Source organism: Anastrepha ludens, chromosome 2 (genome assembly GCF_028408465.1).
Source record: "Anastrepha ludens isolate Willacy chromosome 2, idAnaLude1.1, whole genome shotgun sequence".
Classification (NCBI taxonomy): domain Eukaryota; kingdom Metazoa; phylum Arthropoda; class Insecta; order Diptera; family Tephritidae; genus Anastrepha; species Anastrepha ludens.
This window is the reverse complement of record NC_071498.1, coordinates 32,284,104-32,309,746: the sequence shown is the minus strand read 5'-3', so window position 1 is coordinate 32,309,746 and position 25,643 is coordinate 32,284,104. Positions and strand designations below refer to the sequence as shown.

At 36.3% G+C, this 25,643-nt stretch overlaps 1 protein-coding gene across 4 annotated transcripts in view; it reads left to right on the top strand.

Moving 5' to 3' along the window:
* LOC128867954 (nicotinamidase) overlaps positions 1-25,207 on the top strand; it is a 76,172-nt gene extending 50,965 nt beyond the window's left edge. For all 4 annotated transcript variants that reach the window (XM_054109621.1, XM_054109606.1, XM_054109597.1 and 1 more), the window contains exons 4-8: positions 17,686-17,790; positions 19,998-20,132; positions 20,411-20,708; positions 20,837-20,979; positions 24,024-25,207. In XM_054109621.1, the coding sequence (XP_053965596.1) occupies positions 17,686-17,790; positions 19,998-20,132; positions 20,411-20,708; positions 20,837-20,979; positions 24,024-24,143 (801 nt within the window). In that variant the 3' untranslated portion in view covers positions 24,144-25,207. The remainder of the gene's footprint in view (positions 1-17,685; positions 17,791-19,997; positions 20,133-20,410; positions 20,709-20,836; positions 20,980-24,023) is intronic.
* Positions 25,208-25,643: the final 436 nt, after the last annotated feature.

The following is a 25,643-nucleotide window of genomic DNA, read 5'->3' as shown; positions in this document are numbered from 1 at the left end:
TACTATGAGACTGATGCATCGAAACCTGACGACTGACGTCCCGTCGGCCATCGCCATGCAAAAAATACCAGTGACTTTTATGGGAAAAGGACAGTTGCTTAACTAATTGGGCCTGAGACTAATACTAGTTGCGTGGTAGATTACCATTAGCACATGGTGGCGCAAAATTAATCATCTATTTTGTTTTTGAATCATTTTTTACTAATTAAAAAAAAAAGATTTTGAGTGATGGAAAACGACTCCTGTCTCAATTCAAGGACTTCATTAGTCGAGAAAGTAAATTATAAAATTCATTATTATTAAACTGACTTATACAAAGTCAGGCGCCAAAAATAATCATCCAATTTTGTTTTATTAAATAAAAAAATTATTCTGACTGTTGGAAACGTTAGGAAATTAAAAAAAAAAAAATATTCAAAATCAAACAAAAATTAAAAAAAAAACTATTCAAAAGCAAACCAAAATAGTTTGAAATTTTTTAAATTTTTCTTATATTTTTTTAAGTGTTGGCAAACTTTGGTCTTTACGCGTTCCATTGCTTGTCTGTTTGTTGCTGCAGCTGTCTAATTTAAAAGTGAGTGCCAAAATTGTAAATCTTCCGATAGGGTGGTTAATTTTGCGCCACCTTCTACATTTGACTGCTGCGTACTTGCTATGTCTGAATATATGGTACAGCACACCACATATTTATAGAACTACATACATACATACCTACTTTATATACATACATACAAATATTTACACACAAAAAAAATAAACAGATTCTCCTATGTAAATGACGCTTAACTCGCTTGTCACTGCTTGATTGAGTTATTATTCCATGAATTGTGCTGGTGTGAGTTTTATTCTATTAACCAGAGCTGCTGGAACGCATCGGTGCCGTTAAATATTCGGAAATATTAAACCGTATTAATATGGCTGTCAACAACCGTTTTTTCCGTTTTTTTTTTTTGCTATATTTTATGCATCCGTTTTTACATTTGCTCTGAGTTTCTAAGCATTTGTTTCCACTCCATTCTCGTATTTTCTGCGAGTAGTGGTACAGAAAAAATGCTAAATTCTGAGAAAAGCTTAACTTCACTGTGGTGCGTATAATTGAATCCTGCAAGCGCTGCTCATACGACGTATAGCGAGCAAAGCGTTGAAGGCCGTTTGACATAAATTGCAATTTGCACGCTGCTCGCATCAGTTGATAAATACATAATATGGAGCACATGCGTATGAAAGTATATACGCAAATATATGTGCATATGTGTGGGTTTGCTATCCTTGAGTGGCAGTTGAAGTGCTACATACGAATGTATTTACACTCGCATTTATTGCTAGCTGCAAAAACTCAATTAATATGTAAATTTATGAATCTGCTAGAAGCAACAATGGCACGAGGCTTTGGAAGAGAAGTTAGGGAGTTCGTTCTAAGGCGAAGTAGGTGGAAATTGATAAAGGCGGAATTCTGAAACTGCATATAGTGGCGAAAAATTAATCACTCTATTGTAAGATTTATAATTTTGCGTTGCACCTCACCATATTTGACAAATAAATTATAATATATTGTAATATAAATAATATAAATTATACAGTTGCAGCATACACAAACAGACAAGCAGTGCAGTGCGTAATGGTCAAAATAAAGATTTTCAACACTGGAAATATTTTTTTTATTAAACATTTTCATTAAATATATTTAAAAGATTTCTTTTTTTATTAAGAATTTTCATAAAATCCAAAGAAAAAATAATAATTTGTTTTACTAAAAATGTTCATTAAAAATAATTTTAAAAGAAAAAGCGGATGATTAATTTTGGAAATTTATTTTTTTATCAAAAATGTTCATTAAAAATTATTAAAAAAAATTGGATGATTAATTTTGCGCCACATTGGAAAAGGTCTGTCAGAAGACGCGCTAAGATGTTGTTTTAAAATAAAACATGTAAAAATTAAGATTCTCTTAAGATTCACTATTTTTATTCCAAATATGGCTCTTAAAATTTATACGGGAAAATGGCATAATTTAAATGCCCACCACGAACACATCTACAGGCAAAAACCCACCAAACAGTCGACTCATGAATGACACATTTTTGAGAACGTCGGGATGTCGATGTTGTTGTTTTTGGTTGTGCAGCGACACTTTGCGTTACAGCAGCATCTTTCCAACAAAATGCCCAAGGTTAGGCCTGCCAGTCCTCTTTCTATCGTCAACTGAACCAGTTTCTTGAACTTTTTTTACCAATTCAACTCATTCGGACGATTAATTCCACCAAAAAAGTCTCGAATTTTTATTTATTTAAATATTTATTAAGTCAATAAATATAATAGATTCTTACAGGCTAAGTGGACATATTTAAGGTTAATAGGCATTAAAAAAGGAAGTAGGTACAACTAAACTATTTATAATAAATATTCAACCATTTTCAATCTTTTGAAAATGAAAAATGTATCTCAGAAAATTTAAAGATTTTATTAAATTCACTTAAGGCTCGAGTTATAGGAGTGCCCAAGTCTGTGTTCTCTAGGGGGAATTCTTGATGGCCAACTTGAACGAAATTGCAGAAAAGAAAATTGACGACTCAGGCAGATTTATAGTCAAATCAAAATCTAAGAAAAAGCAGTGGCAAGTACAGGGTGGACCAAATAAGACCTACTAATGTATGCCAAATAAGACCTATCTTATTGAAACCACAAATTAGGATACTGCTCCGCCATTGGCCGCAAAAAGTTTTCAATAAATGTTCTGTAAGAAGCTTCTGAAATCGATTCCGGCGTTTCATCCTCATTTTCGAAGAAATATGGACCGATAACTCTAGTGGCCATAACACCGCACCAAACAGTACATTTAGATGGGTGCAACTGATGTTGGTGTGTTGCCCTTGGATTTTCAGAGCCCCGCAATCTACAGTTTTGTTTGTTGACATAACCATTTAAATGGAAATGCGCTTCATCCGACATCAAAACATTATTTAAAAAATCAATTTGTGTGGCTAATTGTGTAAAACGAATAGCGTATTGTAGTCGTTGTTGGTGGTTCCATAATAAATTTCCAACAACTCAATTATAACCTACAAAAAGAGAAAAATAAAAAAGTTATTTGTGCTTAACATTAGTAGGTCTTATTTGGCCCACCCTGCACAAGTGGTGAATCAAAATTACATCTTTTGTGCTAATTGGGTCTGGGCTGTGTCGCTCAGACAACACCTACATCAACCAACCAATAGGAGCTCTTCGAGCATAAAGAGATTTTGAGAGATCTACATAGAAGAACTCCGAACTACGCAGAGCTCTGGCCGGAATATTACACAAATTCCTCTCACCGAGCATTCAGCACCACAAATCAAATCAAAAATGAAAGACAGAGATGGGATTATTTTCCTGCCCTGCAATGTTTTTGAGTTGATAAAAAGCATCGAGCTTCGTAGGCAGGGATAGGATCCGAAAAGCGTAAATAACGCAACGCGAAATGTAAGAATACTTTCTCGATTCGTTCAATTCTAGTAGCATGGCGGAGACCAATTTTTGTGATATGTTTTTTTAAAGATTGGCTATTTTCATAAGACTTGACAAACGGCAAGAATGATAAAAAAACTATACGGTGTAGGAATTATTAACTACTGACTTCTAGGTACCACTTTTGAAGAATCCTTTATAATTATTCTCCAAAGGATGCCTCATCGAGTATTGTCATCCTCTGCGCTATACAATAGGACGGGCATGATGAGAGATTTAGAAAGTGTTAGTTTTGTTCGTCGAGAGAGGACTTAACTACTCAATAGCCTACTCAGTCCGAAGTAGCACTTGTTGGTAGAGAGATTCTTCGTTGGATTTCAAGGCTGACATTATTATCGGTGTTAATGCAGGTCCTCTCTCGACGAACAAAACTAACACTCTACAAGGCTCTCATCATACCCGTCCTAACATATGGCGCAGAAGCGTGGACCATGACACCATCCGATGAAGGGACGCTTGGAGTGTTTGAGAGAAAGATTCTGCGTAAGATTTTGGACCTTTGCACGTTGGCAACGGCGAATATCGCAGGCGATGGAACAATGAGCTGTATGAGCTTTACGACGGCATAAAGATCCAGCGGTTACGTTGGGTGGGTCATGTCGTCCGAATGGATACAAACGCTCCGGCTTTGAAAGTATTCGATGCGGTACCAGCTGGTGGTAGCAGAGGAAGAGGAAGGCCTCCTCTGCGTTGGAAAGATCAGGTGGAGAAGAACTTGGCTTCACTTGGTGTGTCCAATTGGCGCCGGTTAGCACGAGAAAGAATCGACTGGCGCGCTTTGTTAAACTCGGCCAAAATCGCGTAAGCGGTTATCTCGCCAATTAAGAAGAAGAAGAATGGAGGTCTCTTGATAACTGCCAACAGTGAGGTGGACGCCACAACGCGAGTGCGCTGACTGTTTGTTTGACGACATGAGGTACTTCGTCTTGTCCTCGTTCAACACCAGACTCTTGCGCTTTGCTTCTTTATCCAGCTTAGAAAATGCCGAACTAACAGCGCGGTTGATGTTAATTCGGTATAAGTCAGCATTCGATTTTATTATTTATGATTAATGATTTTAAAATTGAAAAAAGCAACATTTATTTAAAAAGTGTTATAATGAAAATTTCCTTTTCGAAATTGATTTCCAAAAAGCTGTAAAAAATACTTTCTTAAGCCACCTTTGCTCTGCTCATACGGGAAAATAAAAATTTTAAATAAAAATAAATAGAAAATAATATAAAACAAACTTTAATAAGACACAGCAAATAAATTCGAAAAAGCATTTTGCTTGCCAGTTCGCATTTTAGGTTTTTATAAAAATTTCAACTATTTTCGAGGTGTCCCAAATGCTTCAGTGAAGCTTTAAAGAGCTGCAAAATACATGAAAAATTATTTACGTTTCAATAAGCAAAATTACCCATACCTCAAACGAGAATGCAAAGCTCGATTCGACGAATCGATTAGCCGCCCGCCAATAACTGCATGCACTTTATACTTACACACACACATACGCGAGCGACGCTTTTTCATTCGATTGGATTTGCGCTGTCACAGTAAATAACGCAAAATGGAGGAGTGAATGAGTGAAATTTTCAGTAAGACTGATTTATGTATTTTAGCAGAACCTATTTTTGCTATTAACTAACGCATATATAAATTCCACTTAAAATATTAAATTTATTTGCGTAATATTTTGGTTATGATATTTTGTTTGTAATTTTGTAGATATATTTACTTGTTTTGCCAGCTACAGCCAGAGTAATATTCATTTAACCGCGAAGGCGATAGAAATTTTATTACAATTTATACAATTCCAAATATGTTGAAGAGAGATTAAGGAGGTTTAGGCCATTTGGAAGTATGTAATATTGGGTGCTTCTTTAGCTGCACTGAGAACTATCGACTTCGATAACTATGGTCTGACAACTGAGAATGGCAAATTTGGTTGACATTTTTGTTCAGTAAGGTTTGGCAACTCAACATGTGTCAACAGAATGTGTTCGCGAAGTTCATAGAATGAAGTGTTGAAGAAGACGCCAAAATATGGATTCGTCGTCGTTATCAACTTTTTAGCGTTTGTCCTTTGACTCCTTGGAACATTTTACATGAAAATCTTGGCTTACGTGCCTATAAAATAGATCACTTGGTCAACTGCTTCTACATCACGAAGGTTAGAACGCCTCCACATATTTCGTGGACGATCGGGTAATTTGTGGTCTTTCTGAGAGTGTACCCGATCCATCGCCATTTGCGACCTCTTATCACTTTTTGGATTGGTTCTTGCCCGGTGATCTGCCACAAGCCTGCATTTTGGATACAAATTTGCGCACCGTGTGTCTTGAACCACGCCAGCAATATCTCTTATTGAATGCATATATTTAGATTTACGCACAAAAAAGAGTTTTTGCTTGGTCTCGAATATCAGAGGCAGTAAATGTGCCGATGCGTTAGCCAAAGGAGTTTCAGATAGGTATCACCGCCTATCCCATCTTGCTGATGGGATGTCCATGTGCTCCTCCAAATACAATAGGCGTGTGTAAGTTTTGGTCTACGGGTGGTATTTCATTTCCCACCTACCCCACATATCTGCAGGGCATCGCTCGATCCGGCATCTGGGGATGCTTCCGTTGGGAGACAAGCAACTCTGCACGGAGTTCAAGTAAAATTTTCATTTAGGGCAGGTTACGTTAATTTGACTGATCAACAACGATCTCGAAACCGATTCTAGGATACTTTGTTCGGATCATGCAGGCAGCTTTATCTCGTACTATTCTTCCAGTTTTTTGTAAATTACTGATACATTAGTCTAAAATTTCATTTAGTGAGTACAGGAGACCAGAATGTATTTTTCAAAGTGCAGGTCAGCGATACGAAAGTTGATAATTCAATCTCTGCTACAGTTTTTTGTCCAAAATATCGTAAATGTATTTCATTGGTGATTTAGGTTTGAGCGGGGTATTCACATGCTTGGAAGAAGACCGAACGAGAATATTGTGCTTTCTTTTCATGTCTGGACTTAAATCCGTTGCCACCTTTTTTATCAAGTTGTAGATTTCATTTAATGCCCTCTAAAGTATTAAAATCAATATTTCAGTGATGCAAGAGGCAACCTGCATTGAGGCGGCCCCTTTTGAGTTCGATAGCCACTTATTCAACGGAAGATTTATGTACCTTTGCGCTTTGAGTAATTAGGACTTAGATACAAGGCAGAAAGTTGGCAAGGACGAGCAAACAAGAAACTGGCTTTATTTAGTGCTTTAATTGACGTGGGCTACCACGAGGCACTAACAACTGAGACCCTTTTTTTAACTGGCCAGATTCGTTTAGATTGCTTATGCGTCATTGAGAAAGAATAATACCCCTTTCCTTTCCACATTATGAATGAAAAGATACCTCCTTGAGCTGTACGCTCATTTGCCTTTCTTGAGATTTTCTGTGTGCGGAGAAATTTTTGCATTTGACTAGCATAAAAATTCATCAAACCGCCTGCTTTTACTCTTCGTGAAAACTTAATATTAAAATATGGGGCTTAAACTCTTAAGAGTAAGCGAAATAAAATAATCTTCGCATGGCTTTGGATTTCTCTGAAGACTTCAGCCACATATCAGATATTCTCTGAAAAATATTTTCGGGAGGCAGTGCCAACATTTATCACAATTAAATTTTATTTTAATCTCTCTCGTGGAATATTAATTAAGTCTTCTATGCCTTAAGTTTAAATTTTAATTAAAATCGTACGCCTTTCCCAAACCTTTTTTTATTTGTCTTCCCTCCCAGCCATGCGCTTGGTAAGAAAAATTACTTCAATTGAAGTTTCCTTCAATTTTTATTGCATAACTTATGCAAATCATAAATCGAAATACTTCCGCCAGCTAAGAGTAGAAAGGGCACTTTCGAACCACAAAAACCAAGAAAGTGTTTTGCAATTTTTTGTTGTTTGAGCGGAATTGACTTTTTATTGCAAATTTATTTTACTTACTTTTCCGACATTTACCATCGTGTGTGTGGGTGGGTGTGAGTTCGCCTTCCTGTCTGGCAAGCAGCTCAATTCAATTTCAATTTCATATTGCAATGACGTTTACAATCAAGTGCGGCCGAGAGCGGAGAGCCGAAGTGAAAGCAATGTGTGAAAACTTAGCGTTAGAAGGTTAGAAGTTAAAATTCTTGCAGTTGACGTGAACAAAATAAGTTGGCATGCATTCGTGCGCGTGCACATGTAAATATGGCAGAAGTGTAGGCCAACTACTTATGTGTTTTTGCAAGTGTGTGTGTGTGTGGAGTAGAAAAGGTGTTAAAGTAATTTCCGGCTGTTGATGGTTGCAGTTGTGCAAGGACATCCACTGGCGGTTGCAGAAAATGGTTGAAGGGAGCGAGTTTGGTTACTAAAATTTTTTTTCATATTTTAAAGTGGTGTTAAAAAATATGCTTGGACGTAAGTGAAGGGGTGCATAAGTAAATGTTAACAAAAAAATAAATTTAAACCGGAAATTCTGGAACAAATGTTGAGTACCGTAAATAAAGTACTGCTTAAGTTTTGAGATATGGCAACACTAGCATGAATAGGTCAAACCTGGCATTGCCATTGTAAATTGTAACATTTTTAATGGTAATTGCACTCAGAATATTTTTTCATACGAGTAATTTTGCGTGCTTTATAAATACATGAAATATTCATCTTAGAAAAAAAGTTAAATTAAATCGTAATTTTCTATGCGTGTGCCGATCAACTCTCTTCGTCTTTTGTAGACGAAAGACTTTACAAAAGTATGGTTCGTCTTAGCTTTAATGTCATATTTTCGAATTCTAAACGTCAAAAAATTTCTCATAATTGGTTTTCCAATAACAGGTGTTATTTTGAATAGCCCGCTATTTCGGTAGATGCCACTTTTGAACCTGTCCTTTTTTGATATTTGACAAGTAGAAACTACGCCATTAATAAAAATGGAACGATAGCTTAAACAACGCATTGAACTTATTAAAATTCACTATAAAAAGGGTGAAAATTTGGCAGAGACGGTTCGTAAAACTCGAACATTTTTAGCTCATCGTGAAGCACCTTGTCGCACCGCAATACAGAAATTGGTGACTAAATTCGAGCTGTTGGGACAAGTTAGTGATGTGAAGAATAAAATCCGCGATGGTCGCTCAAGAACAGCCCAAAATATTGTTGTTGTAGCCGAAAGTATTGAAGAAAACCCAGGTTTGTCCATTCCTCGTCCTTCTTCGTCGAGTCAAATCTCATCTAATCTTACGTTGGAGAGAGGGGGGGTCTCGGCAAATATTACGCAATTTTTTTCTGATTGAAACAAAAAAATTGTACATGCTTAAGATTTAATCTCAAGCGTAATCGTATATTAGTATGATTAAGATCATTCACTAATTCGTTCAAAAGAAAATAATTTCATTAATACTTCGACGTTATACATTACTACTGTCAAACCACCATATTTGTTTTATACCAAATAGCTCAATTTAATCTGAATTTGCGGTACAGTGCAGCCCGTCGGTTGTTTTCGCGCCACTATGAGCCGAACGCCCTATCACTCAGGTTGACGTTTGACAATTCCGGACTTTAAAGAACAAGACGGAAAATCATTTGCTCCATTTCTAATACGCGTACCGATTGAACCGCTGAATGCCTTCATCAGCACGCCTATTGATCTCTATTGCCCAAGTATACGTGATGATTTAGAGAAAATATGCTACAGTACATGCGGTATTTACTTCGCATCTATCACAAGAGCTGCAGAGCACAGGCGAGCAGCTCACATTGCACCAGCTAAGCAAGCGCGTATGTTCCGCAAAGTGCGACCCTCACGGATTGTCACAAGACGAGCTAATGAGTTACTGTGCGCAAGCATCAACGGCTTAGAGTGGCTAGATTAGAACGAAGTTGAAGGAGCACATGATTTTATTGAAAATCATATGGACATGTTGGCCCCAATAGTCTCTCTTGAAACCGCGCATGATTCTCCATGGACTGAATTAGAGTAGATTTCTTTTTTTAATCGCAGTAGTTACGATTTAAGTCTTCTACGAGTATTGTTAAATTTTTATTACACTTATAACTCTCAGCAATATTGATTACTAGTCTTAACTAGTCGTAAATAAAAGCACGAAGCAACTTTTTTTTCTTTTTACAATAAAAATCCAACGCGTTTACATAAGAAACCTACATTTTGAAAAATCTCACGTGAGATTGGGGGATGGGGGAGGGGGTTGAATAAAATCTCACGACATCTCACCAGGGGGGGAGGGAGGTTCAGAAAATTGAAAAAAACACCTCACGTAATTTATGGATGCCCCCTTATTATTGAAAATCCTCTCTATCCTCAACATGTGACTGTTTGGTGTGGTTTATGGTCCGGCGTAGTCATTGGAACTTATTTTTTCGAAAATGAAACTGGAGCAACTGTTACGGTGAATGGATTGCGCTATCGAGAAATTATTAACGATTTCTTATGGTCGGAATTGGATGGTATTGATCTGGACAACGTTTATTTTCAACAAGACGGCGCTACGTGCCACACAAGCAACGAAACCATTGATCTTTTACCTCTCCAACACTTCTTATTGGAAAACCCTTTACAAAACAGGAGCGTCTGCCGATGTTTTTGATTTTAAGCTTCTTCTGTGCCTTGTTCTAAGCCCTCTGTGGACATTAAACTTAAAATTATTGCAAAAGCTTTCTTATAGTTGCCTCTCAGCTGACAATGGCAAACCTCTGAATGTTTTTCATCCTTAAAAAGGCTTCAAATAAAAACTATCTATTTTTCGGTTCCTCCGGATACATTTTTAAATCGGATAACGTGAAGAAGCACACCACAAATTGGTGAAAAAGCACGACCAAACTGACTTTTGATGCGCAAAATGTGAATGCAACAATATGGACAGGGTGGTGTTAATAGAGTGTATAAAAAAAACAAAAAAAAAAAACAATTTCAAAAATTTTCATCAAAAAAATTTCCCAAAAATTTTTTTCCTCAAGTACATTTGTTTCTAAATAGAAAAAAAAAATTTCATAAAAATATGTTAAAAAAAATCTAAGATATTTGATTTAGAACTCTCGACACCAAAATTTAGCATTGAATAAATCTGAAAACTACAAAATTTTTTTTATATATTGTATAATATGTTTTTTATATTGTATATGTTGTTATATCCAAGCCAAATGAACCCCAGTTAACGGCGTACTACTTGGATTACATTATTTGTTTTTGGGCATTCTAATGTATGTATAAGTGTGACACATATGTAAAGGTATATACAAGTACGAGTATATATGTATTTGTGCTCATGAAATTATGTTATATGGAAGTATGATTTGAATTACAAATAACAAGGCTAGGGGCCAGACTAAAGCAAAGCACTAAACCAGCCCATACCATTGTTGTTTTTGTTTATACAAGTCATGTTTACCTGCATATCTGCTCCAGTGCGCTGCCTGTGTGGTATAATAGACTATTTGCTTTGGCTTGTCAGCTTGTTTTGCCTGTCAGCTAGTCAGTCATTCATGCTTGGAGAAATGCAGCTTTATTAAGCCTTGGCAGCTGGTACTCCTTGTTTGTAGTTGGAAATGAACAATTTCCGTATAACGAGGTTTTCCAAGAAGAGTAGTTATTTTCATATTCAAAGAAAAATGCTACTTTTTAATATAAATGATCGGATGTTTAAAAAAAAAATAATAATTGGCGCGTACACTTCTGTTAGGTGTTTGGCCGAGCTCCTCCTCCTATTTGTGGTGTGCGTCTTGATGTTGTTCCACAAATGGAGGGACCTACAGTTTCAAGCCGACTCCGAACGACAGATATTTTTATGAGGAGCTTTTTCATGGCAGAAATACCCTCGGAGGTTTGCCATTGTCTGCCGAGGGGCGACCGCTATTAGAAAAATATTTTTATTAATTTTGCTTTCACCGAGATTCGAACCAACGACCTCTCTGTGAATTCCGAATGGTAATAACGCACCAACCCAATCGGATGTTTACTTCATTATAAAGAGGAAGGTATGCCGTTAATAGTGAAAAATAACATCAGGCAAATGACCACCACGACCACGCTTACAGGACAATATCCTTTTCATGAAATGCTCCATAACCGAATTGCAAAGTGGCTGCCCTATGTCCTCGATAGCCTCACGAATTCCATCTTAGAGGTTTTGAATGGACCCTGGGCTGTTGGCGTAGACCTTAACTTTCATGTGGCTCCAAAGAAAAAAGTCACAAAGTGTTAAATCACAGGATCTCGGTGGCCAATTGTGATCACCTCTTCGAGAGATAACACAGTCCGGAAACTTTTCCCGTAAAATATCAATGGTTTCGTTGCTTGTGTGGCACGTAGTGTCGAGTTGTTGAAAATAAACGTTGTCCAGATCAATATCACCCAATTGCGGCCATAAAAAATCGTTAATCATCTCTCGTTAGCGATAGATAACATCTGTTATTGGAAAACCCTTTATAATATATTTTGTGTATGTTATGCAATTTAAAGCTTGCTCGCTTTTTCAAATAACTAACTGTTGAATTAACTGATTGCTTTAAGTTATTTGCCCATATTTTTGTGCCACCAAACCATTCGGAAGTGTTTTGCCGCTCAGTCATAGGGCTCATTCTGATGAGAAGTGAAGGGGCCTACATATATTACAGCCCATAATTATATAAAATTTAGCACTATGCTAGGGGGCGACATACAGGGTCCGGCACTCGAAGTGTAACCAAATTCAGACCGCCCGTGCTTACGCTGTTTGTTAGTTGACTAAATGGCAGTTCAGAGTATTGTTTACAAGCGCGCGGAGGCATTTTGCCGAGAGTAAAAAAAAAAGAAAATCATTATATTTGGCTGGAAACTCACAACCAGCGATTTTTCTTGAGCTCGAGCACCTTAAAGTAAATAAAGTTTTTGTTTATTGCACCATTACTCGTTACAATGTTACTGGTAGCATCGCGAAACGTTATGGAGGTGGTCACCAAAAGACTGCAACGTCACGTGAAATGGTTCAAAAAGTGAAGAAGCGTCTTGAGCGACATCCCCTACGAAGTGCCAATCAAATGGTGAAAGAACTGAAAATATCTGACCATAGCTTCCGCCGTATATTGAAAATTGATCTCAAATACAAGCCTTACAACATCCAAAAGGCGCATGATCTCACACCAAAGCAGCAACAAGTCAGACTTGAGAGAGCGACGGAGTTGCTTCGCTTGGCCGAAAGCGGTCAATTTCTCAACATTTTGTTTTCTGACGAGAAAATATTTCAAATTGAGCAATTCGTAAACTCCCAAAACGATAGGATTTATTTGACCGACCGTTCGTACGAGAATTTGAGTCATCGATTGGCCACCAGGAGGCAGCACCCGCCACAGATAATGGTTTGGGCCGCTTTAACCGCATATGGTCGCTTTCCAATCGTTTACATCGAGTCTCGCGTCAAGGTGAATGCGAAATATTCTCTCGGGAATGTATTCTGGAGGTTGCTTTGAAGCCGTGGGCAGGCAAGCATTTCAGTGGCAGACCATGGACTTTTCAACAGGACTCGGCACTGTTTCACAAAGCTCGAGTGAACCAAGAATGGCTAAAACGCAACGTTCCGAACTTCATGACGTCCACGCAATGGCTCTCAAATTCACCAGATGCGAATCCGATGGATTATTCATTTTTGACCATTGGGCCATTTTGGCAGCAAGATCCGAACAAAAAGACTATCCAGTCTCGAAGCGCTGAAAAAAGCCATTGTCCGCGAGTGGGTTAAAATACCTGCAAGTCACATTCGGACAGCTTGCGATTCGTTTCTGGACCGTCTCAAGGCAAAAGGTGGCCATATCGAGCAAAAGTAAATTATTTCCTAATTTTGTATTATTTTCACACATTTTTTAGTTTGAATTTAATAAAAGTAATTTTCCAAACTAAATTTAGGGCCTTTTATAATTGGCTACACTTCGAGTACCGGACTCTGTAGGCAGTAATGTTTCTAACGATTATGAGTCTGCTGCCAGTAATGTTTTGTTCGTGCAGCTGAGGTCAATATGAAGAGCGCATTGCGTGGGCCTGAGAGCAATGAATGGCGAGACGCATTCGTATGCGAGATCTCTAATATTATAAAAATTGATACGTGGGATATTGTTAAAGCTACTGTGAAAGAAAAATTGTCAGTAGAATACTGCAGTCGCCGAAAACAAGTAGAGCAAAAACCTAACCCACCCTAATGTACATATATGCTATGTAAGCAATGAAATTCCGGCTTAAATTAATCGCAGCTGCCGCGTCAAAATACTTTCTTCTTATGGAATTTTCCACCCATGCGACATTTTGACCAGCTGTGGCTATTTTACGTTTGTTTATTTAGTGTCTAGTAATTTTTTATAATTAATTATTTTTTTTTGAATTAAATTTTTTTATTATATAACAAAAGCCATTTTAATCGTTTTTTCACGCTATGAACGAAAACTATGAAAATTATGAAAATTGTCACCAAATTTCACACATTTTAATCAGAATCTTTAGAATAATTTTTAGAACACAGTTTTATAATCCATTGAATTGTATTATAATAAAGTACAAATTACAAGTGACTAAATAATACCGTTGATTTTTGATAATTTTTTTGCTAAATGTGTCACGCATTTTCCTCCATACAAAGTACTTTCGACAATTTGTTTATAAAGGGTTTTCAATAAGGGCGGGTAGATGTTCAAATGGAATAAAATGGCGTTTGCTGTGTGGCACGTAGCGCCGTCCTGTTGGAACCACATGCCGTCTAGGTCCATATGGTTCAATATGGGCCATAAGAAATTGGAAGGGCCTCCACGGCTACCGAAAAATGGGCGCAATGCGCGCAACGTTTGCGTTAATGAACACTCATTTTGATAATAAAGTTTTATCATTTGAACGTGCTGTAACTTGCCATGATGATTTGGTATAAACAACTGAATAATAAACAAAAGATTTGACAGATGTCACCAAAACAAAATGGCTGCCGAAAATTGTATTATGTGCTTTATATTTTGTAAGCACTTCCACCTTGCACTTTATTGCACTCCAAATTTAATTGCAAACTAAAAAGTATTCAAAATATTCTGATTGCAAAGTTTTGAGCTGTGGTAAATTTGCAGAATTTTCATAATTTTTGCAGAGAGCTCAAAATTTTGTGTTACATGGTTTTTACTGTAGAATGAGTTCAACTTTTATAAAAAATTAATAACTCCAAAAAAATAAAAATAAAATAATCGCAGCGAGTCAAAATGTCGCACATCTACAGTCTGTGTAATAGAAGCGTAACCAGCAAAATTGAATTGAATTGAGTTCCGTTATAAAAAAAAATAAAATGCTGCTAAAAACGCATATGCTTCTCGCAGTATGCGAGTGGTGACGCTTCTATTAAATAAAAATAAATAAATAATTGGCGCGTACATTTTTGTTAGAAGTTTGCCCGAGCTCCTGCTTCTTGATGTTGTTCCACAAATGGAGAGACTACAGTTTTAAGCCGACTCTGAACGGCAAATAGAAACTTTCTATTATCTGATGTTCATGCATGGAGATTCGAACCTACGCACTCAAGAATTGTAGACACGCACCACTCATTTGGCTATGGCGACCGCCTTATATTAGACAGACTGTATTTTATTGACCGCGAGTGCGTGCATTCCCTTGTTTTTTTTTAGAAAAATTCGAACCTTCACTTACCTGCTCAAAATCACACAAATTATGAAGTGATTATTGTTACTTATTCTGGGCTTCCTGTGTCCCGCGCATGTGATTCCTGGAATCAAAGCATTGACATGTTTTGGGTGGCGATTTTAATAAATTTGTATACTTGCTTTTCTCTGTGCAAAGTTCTTTGACCCGTGGTTGTATTAAGGTCATGAACCATTAACTTTTAAAATAATGGCCAGCTTATTCATTGTGCGGAAGACCTATTAATAAAGCAACTAAACTTTATTGCATTAAAATGCTTTTGTGGCTGCGCGCAGTGCTGTGTGCAGGGTGGGCTTTTACTTGTGAAAAATTGGCGTTTTATTATTAAACCAAAAAATTTTGTAATCACTGAAAAACGAAACGACTTTTGCATGCTTCTTATTGCATTATTTTGGCTTCCATGCGAATAGGTTTCAATTCATGATTTTTTTAATGAAATATAATGATATGATTTTTTTCGAAATCTGATAAGAGTTCAAAGGTCCAAACTAATGTCGGATATGAAATTATTTAGTAGCCACTTGATTTCTTGATCTTATAACCACCAACTCATCAGGCGTTGAGAGGTTTCAGCAACGCCACCAGTTTTGTACTTTCAAAGCTGGAAAAGGATTTCGTCCAGCTTACTTCCGCGTTATATTTCAGTACAAGCAATTGGAAATTTCATACTGAACGATCAATATAATAATTGTTATTATGATGTCATAAGAATGAGCTATAGTGCAAGTCTTACCTGGTCTGTCTGGTGTCTATTATCCCCTATTTTCGATGGATTAAAGACAACTCGAAGCAAATATATAGAAAAGTTTTCATATAGCCGGTGCAAAAAGTTACGCTATTCTGTCCTCTATTTAAAAACAATTGTGAATTTCTATGACTTTGGGTAGGTTTGAAATGTGAAACTACGAGTATCTAAAGTGGGCACCATTTATTAGATCTACACCTAGACGAGGTTAAGGGCTTCATGGTAAGCTTACAGAGCCTTCATTAGCCAGTTTATCAGCCAACTCGCTCCCTGTAATACCGCAATGTCCAGGCACTGAAACAAGACAAACTTTATTGTGTTTTGCAATACTGTTCAGTTTAGTCTGATATTGACCGAGTAAATTTGAAAAGCAGCTTAGTTTAGCAAGGGCTCTTGGTGCAGCTTGATTTTTAACAAATTCCAGGCACTTTTTCTTAATTTGCCAGTATGCTAAACTCAAGATGGTTAGTCTTCCGTTAAAAATATCGTTGACATCTCCCCTTTAGCATAGAAATACTTAGTGTCTTCGTCTAAATACCATCCATCACTGGCTTTGGATCTGTCGGTGTAGAAAGTATGCTGAATGGGTCTATCTGGGATCAAAACATCATATTTCCTATCGAAGCTAACGTAAGGCACCCGATTGTCCGCTGGCATCGAGAGCAGTGTGCACCGTTCCGACGACTGGCAGCATATCTGACAGTGACTAGGATTTTCTTCGTTTCCCCAGACTCCGTTTAACTTGAGCATGCACGCCACTTTCATCGCTTCCCTTCGAATTTGAAGATCTGGAGGTCGCAAGTTCAGGATGGCATTAACGGCATCACCAGATACCGGACTCATAGTACTCAAAGAGACCCAAGAACGCACACATCTGTAGCCTGGTTAGGGGTTTTACTCTGGAATTAACTTGAGTAGCCTTCCACCCGATTACTGAGGCGTATGTAATAATGGGTCTAATCAGGTTGATGTACAACCCGTGTACTATCGCCGCTCTTAGACCCCATGTCCATTGAGAGTGACGAATAGTTTGAAACCCCTCGATAGTTTTCGGTAGCGAGAAAATATGAAGAGGCCAAATATAATCATTAATACGAAGGGAGAAGAATATAAATAAAAAATAATACTGCTTTGTACGATCGTAATATTGAAATTTTTTATTTTAATATTCCTCAATATTCACCACTGTCCAATGCCCAATGCCATCTAGAAACTTGTTTCTCTCCCTAATAAAATTTATTGTCCAGTTGTGATTCTACTTTGGTCAGTCTTGTTATTCTTAGCGATGTTTTTAATGTTAATGTCGCAGCTGGTTGTTTGCTTTTCGTTGACCAAATGCTTGAAAACAAGGGTGATTGTGTGAGTTTGTGACTTTTACAAACTGGAAATTATATGCCAAAAATATGTTTGAAAAATTCATTTGCTCCTCATGAATATCCGACATTTCATATACCCCAAACCACCTAAACCACAAGTATTGCTGCGCTGCCATCGTCAAATTTCATATCCTACCAGCTTCCTTCCGCTACTTACCGGCTATTGTAAATTTTACTTGACTCTCTGCTATGCTCAACTTCGCCTCTACCAAATAATGTTAGTGTGTGTGTGTGTGTAGATATACAATATATATATATATAACTTTTATATATTATTTTCTGCGAGCGCGTGTGTGCCTGCAGAGTACTCCGAAATTTTTCCCACATTAACTTTACTTTCTTTCTCCATTATTTGCACATACAAACATGGCTACATCCCACATTGGCGCAGATTGTACGACCGGTGAACGCTTTCCTCATTATTGATGTACAGAATGATTTTATAAGTGGATCCTTGGATATAAGTAATTGCAGTGCACAGCAGAAAGGACATGAGGTGAGTGCTTAAAAGTGCGCTTGGCGTACTCAAGTAGGGATGCGTTGTGTCGGGTTGGATAGCCGGGGATGCTGACTGCGAAAATGAATCCGTACTCTCCTATGCGTGAGTGTGTTTAGATGGCCTGCATACAAGAGAGAAGAAAGGGAAATAAAGTGGGAATAATAGAAAATGAAAACAAGAAGAAAAAGAAAAGTTAGCTCGCTGGCAAAGGTGAAGGCGAAGATGTAGTCGAAGGCGAAAATACAAAACATGTCCTGTGGGCGAGCATTCAAGTAGATTCAAGGAGAATGTATTTCATAAGGTGCTGCGCGACGAAAGCTAGGTCAGATAACGAAAATTGGTTGAAATGTAAAAAAATGGGCGAAATCTTGCGCTTATATATATTTATGTTCCAAATTTTCCCTATAGTAGATGTTCTATTTGAAATAATATATATTTTTGTAGTAGATAAAGGCTACTCATTTTTTAACTCGTCTAAACTGGTGTAAAAATACACCTGTATTTTTTGCCTCATCTAAATAGTAAAAACAATGAATATATTTCACTTTAAAAACTCTACAGCAAAATTATAAAATTAAAAAAAAAAATTAAAACAAAAACTCGAAATTATAAATTTTGTATCAATATATTCTCAGTTTATCGTAAAAATAAAGAACAAACAAAATTTGTTAAAAATGTTAAAAAGAAACGAATATATTTCATTTTAAAAAACTCTACACAAAAATTTTCAACTTCGAAAAAATCGTAGAATCATTCATTTTTTTTCATCAACATATTTTCTGTTTTTTTGTTTTAATTTTATTTTATCCTAAAAAATAAAAACGAATAAAAATTTATGAAGCTGAAATTGATTAAATGTATTTGATTATATACTCTACACAAAAGTTTTGAATATTGAATAAATCTTCAAATTAGAAAATTTCTCTCAACATTTTTTGCATCTTTTCTTTTAGCTATATTTTATCGTAAAAGAGAAGAACGATACAAAATTATAAAAAGTTAAAAAGAACCTAATATATCTGATTTAAAAAATTTCTACACAAAAATTTTCAATATTGAATAACTCTCAAAATAATAAAATTTTTTCCAAAATTGTTTCAGCTCTTGTTTTTAAGTATATTTTATCGCAAATTATAAGAACCGAAGAGCCGAATATGTTTGACTTTAAAAAAGTCTACACAAAAATTTTCAATGTTAAGTAAATCCTAAAATTACAAAATTTTTCTCAACATTTTTTCCACCTCCTTTTCTTAACTACCAGTATATTTTATCGTAAAAGATAAGAACAAATAAAAATTTATAAAAACACTAAAAGTGCGGAATATAGATAATTTAAAAAATTTCTACACAGAAATTTTCAATATTAAACAAAATCTTAAAATTGTAAGATTATTTTCAAAATTTCTTCAGTTTTTGTAAAAAGTATATTTTATCAAAAAAAAAGAACAAATCAAAATTTTTAAAAATAATAAATAAACCGACTATATTTCACTTTACAAACTCTACACAAAAATTTTCAAAACTGAATGAATCCCAAAATTTCCAAAACTTCTTCAGCGCTTTTGTTTTAAGTCTATTTTGTCCTAAAGAATAAGAACACATAAAAATCTATAAAAATGTTAAAAGACCAGACTATTTTCGACTTTAAAAACTCTACACCAAAATTTTCAATATGGTATAAATCTCAAAATTGTTTCACTTCTTGTTTCAAAGTATATTTTCTCGCAAAAAATAATAATAAATGAAAATGTATAAACAATTTTTTCAAAATGTTTTCAAATTACTTCTTATTATCCCAAGCCTGCAAATAAATCAATTTTCAGAAAAATGTACGACCTTGTCCAAAATACTTGGTTCACTTAACATGGAATCGCTCATACCACGAGTACATTGCATATAAAAATGTATACATATACATACATATATGTGTGTATATGTGTATGCATTCAACGACCGGCGAACGGATATAGTGAGAACGTCGCGTGTCTGTCGACATGTTATTAAGCTTCAGCTTTGCTGGGAAGTGAGAACGGAAGTACTCTACTCGAGTAACTTCCTCGCTTGTTGCCTTTGCCTTGCTTGCCATTGTGTCTTAGCTTTAGATGGTTGAGTGTCTTGTGCCCAAATTTCAAATGAATTTGTTTTGCACAACATTAACGAAATATTTATAAAATTTCTGAAATTAATTTTTCTTTCCTGCTTAGATTTTGGAACCCATCAACAATCTGCTGGAGACTGTGGACTTTGATGCTATTTTCTATTCACTGGATTGGCATCCAAGCGATCACGTTTCGTTTATAGATAATGTGAAAATGCGGCCTTTGGATGAGTCGTCGCCGGTAAGAAAAAAAAACAAGTAGGATTAATTACAATATATATTTTATGTTTGCTTTGTGGCAGATTTGGCTTTGTTAGACGCCATCAAAGGTCTATTAAATATTTCACTTAGACGATGGTCATTTGAGAAAATTTTAAATTTTAAAAGTCTTAATAAATTCAACAATTAAATTCTCACAATTTTTATATCTCCTTTTGCTCATATATTAACAAAAAAATATAACAATTATCTTTCCATTTCATATCTCTATTTATAAGAAACTCCTTTCACTCATTTCAGATCGACGCTGATTCGGCGCAAGTTTTCGACACTGTCATCTTTGCTGGTCCACCACCAATGAAGCAACGCCTTTGGCCACGTCATTGCGTGCAGGATTCGTGGGGCGCTGAGTTGCATAAGGAATTAAAAGTAGTAGATAACGGCGTCAAAATTTATAAAGGCACAAATCCTGAAGTCGATTCGTATTCGGTGTTCTGGGACAATAAGAAACTCTCCGATACTACACTGAATGGCCAGCTGAAGTTGAAGGGCACGACAGACATCTACGTGTGCGGATTGGCGTATGATGTGTGTGTGGGTGAGTGAATGCGAAGAAAGTATGTTTTGAGAGCATAAATTTAGAATGTAAAAATATTAGAAAAATAATATAATAAATATTAGAAATAGTAGAAATTTTTCGCAAAATAATTTTTAATAATTTTTCAGGCGCAACTGCTGTCGACGCCTTGTCAGTTGGTTATCGTACAATTTTGATTGATGACTGTTGTCGCGGCACCGATTTCCATGATATCGAACATACCAAGGAGAAGGTGATAAGTAATCATGGTGTGGTTGTGCATTCGAATGAGGTAAGCCAAAAATTAATTTTAATATACAAGGTGGCGCAAAATTAGTCAACCTATCGGAAGATTTATAATTATTGCAAATGGCGTCGTACATCAATCATATTTGACACTTGTGAATTAGACAGCTGCAGTATAGAGAGAGTGAAATAATGGAGAGCGTAAAGGTCCAGACACAGATCTCCATCATCAAATTTTTTTTTTTAATAATAATAATAAAAAAGTTGTTTAAAAATAAATTTGGATAATTAATTTTACGTCACTTTGTACATACAAATATGTTACATACGCATAAAGTGGGTGAGTTGGTGATAAGGCCCCCATTTATTAGTACATTTTGACTATGTTTTTACAAATTAATTTCAATAATTCTTTTTTATAAAAATATATTTCGTTCTATAAAAAACACACACATAAATCCAAGTTTCAAACTTTAATTTTAAAAATTCAGTTAGTTTCCAATAAAATTTCACATTTTTTATTCCGAATTTTTATAAAATTTTTGAGTATGCGGTTTATTTTTTTCTAGGATATTGAATTGCAAGTTTGAAGTGACTCAAAATGCTGCTTGATTTTTTGTCTTCCATATAAAAAAATTCCAACATTTACTTAGTACGTGACACCTCAATGAAAAAAATTGTCAAAAATTAATGGTATTTTGAAGTCAGTTGAAATTTGCCCTTTTTAATACCTAAATCCGATGGGCTATAAAACTGCATACCCAGAAAATTTTTAGAAATTTTGGTTGAAAAGTTGAAAATTTTGACGGAATATTGGAAAAAGTTTAAAAATTTTGTACAAAGTTTGAAACATTGTATGGTCTTTGTTCTGGTATGAGCTAAATTTCTATAAAAAATTAGTGGAGTGTTTATACTTATAATTCTGCAACGGGATGTTCTGATATATGAGAAAAAATCGTAGGAGCACAAGTTAATAGTGGCTAGGCCAAGTATGAAGTACCCGGTTGTTGTTGTTGTAGCAGCTTATTAGTACCCGATCTTCTAGCGTGTGTACTAACAGGCCAATCCGTAATAAGAACCTGAAATTGGTTTCCAACATCCAGACCTCGTTTACGAATATCAGGTTTCGTTTGAGTTCATAATTGGTTCAAAAGAGCTTGGCTTGATGGAAATAGAAATGTTTCTGTTTTTCTACCGGGTGCGAAATTCGATACTTGTTTGAGAGCATCAAGAAACCTTCTCTGAGTAACTCGCTCGTTCACAACTTCGTTTTCGGGAGTGTTTCTATTATCGGCGACTGAAATACTAATTCTACCAAGAGCTGATTCCTTCCAGCAGAGCTTTTCATTGCTTAAATAGATTTAGTTACAAAAGGCAGGTCTTACCCGACAAAAGTCGTTATCTCCCGGGGATGACCAATAGTTTTGTCTGAAAAAATTTCCCAAATGGAAAGATGTTCTTACTCCTGGATAGTCTGACAAGACATTCGCCCCAAACTCTACGCTACTAATCATGTTTTCGGACAGTCTTAAAGAGTAATGCTAAAGGAGTTTTACAGTTTCATTTAAGTCTTATTTTACTCAATGTTATATAATATGAAATGGTGTGAATCAACGAGGTTAGGTGCAGGGAACATTGCCTCGGTAGGCTTTTCTGCTATAGCCTGAATTCTCCACGCATTCTTGGAACTGCATGCGGCCGCATAGCATAACCAGATTGTGCGAGAGTACCATTTACTTGCTTCCCGGTTCCATACGTTCCAGACCCACTATGGTCAAGAAATATCGAATGAGAGTAAAAGCCTTTTCTAATTGCGGTGGCCCTTTTGCGGGTAATGGCAAACCTCCGCATACGCCTCTGTCTGTCATAGAACAAAATCTCACAGAAACTATCTGCCGCTTGGTGGGAGCATAGAAGTAGGATAACATCAAGATGCAAATTTAAAATTAGAGGAAACTTGGCCTAGCAACTGAAAAATATGTGGCCGCAAATTACTCTACATACAAGTGATGAAAATCTTTATTTCGACCTTTACGCGCTCTATTGAATGTCTGTTTGTATACTGTCCAGTATAGCTGCTCAGTTCACAGTTGTCAAATATGAGGACGAAACACAACTCCAACTACTGGACTGGACAGTATACATACAGACATTAAACGATTGGGAGACCCTTAGTAGCTTCCTAAACTTCAGCCACCCGAATGCCGCTATCGGACTCCAACCCCGAGTTATTGCGGATGAAGAGCTTCAGCTGCCTCGCGAGACCCGCGTATCTTTGGCCCAATTCGTTCTGGATATTGTAGTAGGTTAAGGGGTTACATATGTCCAGCAGCGCCAAAAATGCGTTAAAAGAAAAATTGTTTTTAGAAGGGATAACAATAGAAATGAATATACAAAAATGTTATACCTTGTTTATTAGTGCTTAAACTTTCTCTCTCTCTCGTCGGGTAGTTACATTTTCTACCATAACTTTGTATGTGTGGGGAATTTTCAGAATCGACTTCCACAGAAATACGCCCAAAACTATAAAGAATAATAATCTGGGAAAAAATCGATTTTGTTTTTAATTCTGGACGTATGTTACTTCTTAAACGACAACTTATCCGGAATCGACCCCGACATATCCCATATATTACCAGCATGCGAAGGCACACCGCACGCCTTTAACCACCTATTCACATGCCGCATCAAATCCACTCATCTAACACTCTTCTGTCTCTGGACCCAACCTGTCGAAACAGCACAGGCTTATCGTAAGATGAGTTAGACAAAGACAATCGGTGACTACACCGCACTGGTGGACCTTAGTGAATTACAACAATCACGAAAACAACATTGAGAACCAATGTCATTTGCAATAGTTATTAATCTTCCATAAGGGTGATTAATTTTGCGCCACTTTGTAGGTATGTATGTATCTAACATTTTCACCACTCAAAATCATTTTTAGCTATTTGATAAAAAAATTATTCAGAAACAAAATTGGATGATTAATTTTGCGCCGTATATATAAATAGAATAAGTATAAAATAGAGAATGAGAAATAACGATGACGCAGGAAAATAACTTTTATGCTTTCCTCCTTTTCAGGTTCGCGGCATGATCGAGGGTCGCGATCGACGCCCAGAGCTAGGCTACAAACTGGCAATGGAACTGAAGAATCCCGAATCGGCGCTTTCACAGCGTAACGGCATACGTCCAATCGATTAAATGGCGCTGCATTCGAAACATAAGAACCGCCGGCGCGCCAGAAGTACAGGAGTGAACCAATTTTTCCAGTTTCCTATATGAAAACGCTTACATAAAGAGCTTTCAAAGCAGCTTTAAAGACATGCGGTAGAAACGTTCTAGAAAAATACACAAATAGTTAAAATACCACAATTAAATATACATACATACATACACGCATACTTACTAGTGCATATCAGTGGTGAGGATATGCGCCGATATGAGACGGAGCTATTTAAAGACACAAAAAAGCGAATATTTGTAGAGTAGTGGCCTAACTTATAAAACAAAGAATAAATTATTTTAAATATTTTAACTTATTACATACAAATAATAGATAATACATACATAGATACTATACAAGAATGATACTTAACAACATTGTACCAAACCCAGGTATTTACGCTTACTGAGTGAAATATTGAAATCTCGCGCGCATGACAGTGAAAAGGCAACGCTTACATTTACAATATTTATAGTACAATACATACATACTTACGTACATACATGAACATTTTGGATGGGAAAGGGTATATGAACATTGAGTGTGTAAAGTGTGAAAGTGAAGAAATGCGATATTAAAGATAGAAAACTAAATTAAATAAAACTAGAAAAAATGCAAATATATCTGTGCATGTGTATGTATTTATGGGGAGCCTGAATTTTTAATATTTCAGTATTCACTGCTTTAAGTCTTAAGCGCTTTTAGGGCTTTCGCTCAAAATGAAGCTGCAAACTCGCAAATGCCACAAAATATGAATAATTTTCCACTCACATATTTCCAAATGCAGCGTCAAGGCAACATGTGACTAATTGAATTCACTTGAAATGCGACATTAATAAGTTTAACAATTCTAATTCGCTTGCCTCACTTTGTCCACCCTTTTACCCACCTCTTTGCCCCTTTACCACTTGGCCCCTGACTGTTGCTATGCTGTTGCTGTGCTTGCAGCATAACCTTAAAAATTTACGAAGTGCCACAAAAACGAGACGAAAACCAAAGGCGGAAAAACGCTTCGTTAGCACAACCGCAAATTGGATAAAACTTCCGGCAAAGCGAGAACGAGTAATATGAAAAGCTAGGCACTGCGTTATGGCCATATGCGCTCGCACAATATTTTTGTAGAGTTCAAGTTGGCTGCGCTAGACTTTGCGGTGGCAATGTGCTGCAGATGAGGGCTTAGAGAGGAGCGCTTAGCGGTTGTTTTAATTTTTTATGTTCCCCTGCGCGAGAAATGACATATGAAAGTTTCCGATATGGCAAAAAAAATGTTTGATAGCAGTGTAGTGGAAGAAGCAGAACCCAAAAACCAAGAACAAAAAAATGAAAACCACAAAAAAAAGAGCAAAAAATAATCATAAAAAGTCATAAGCAGTCAAATGTTGCGCTAATTGATTCTGACTGAGCAAATTCCCTGGATTACCCTTGGCAATATTCAACTTTTTAACTAATTATCATTCGCTCAAGTGAGTCGCACTGTG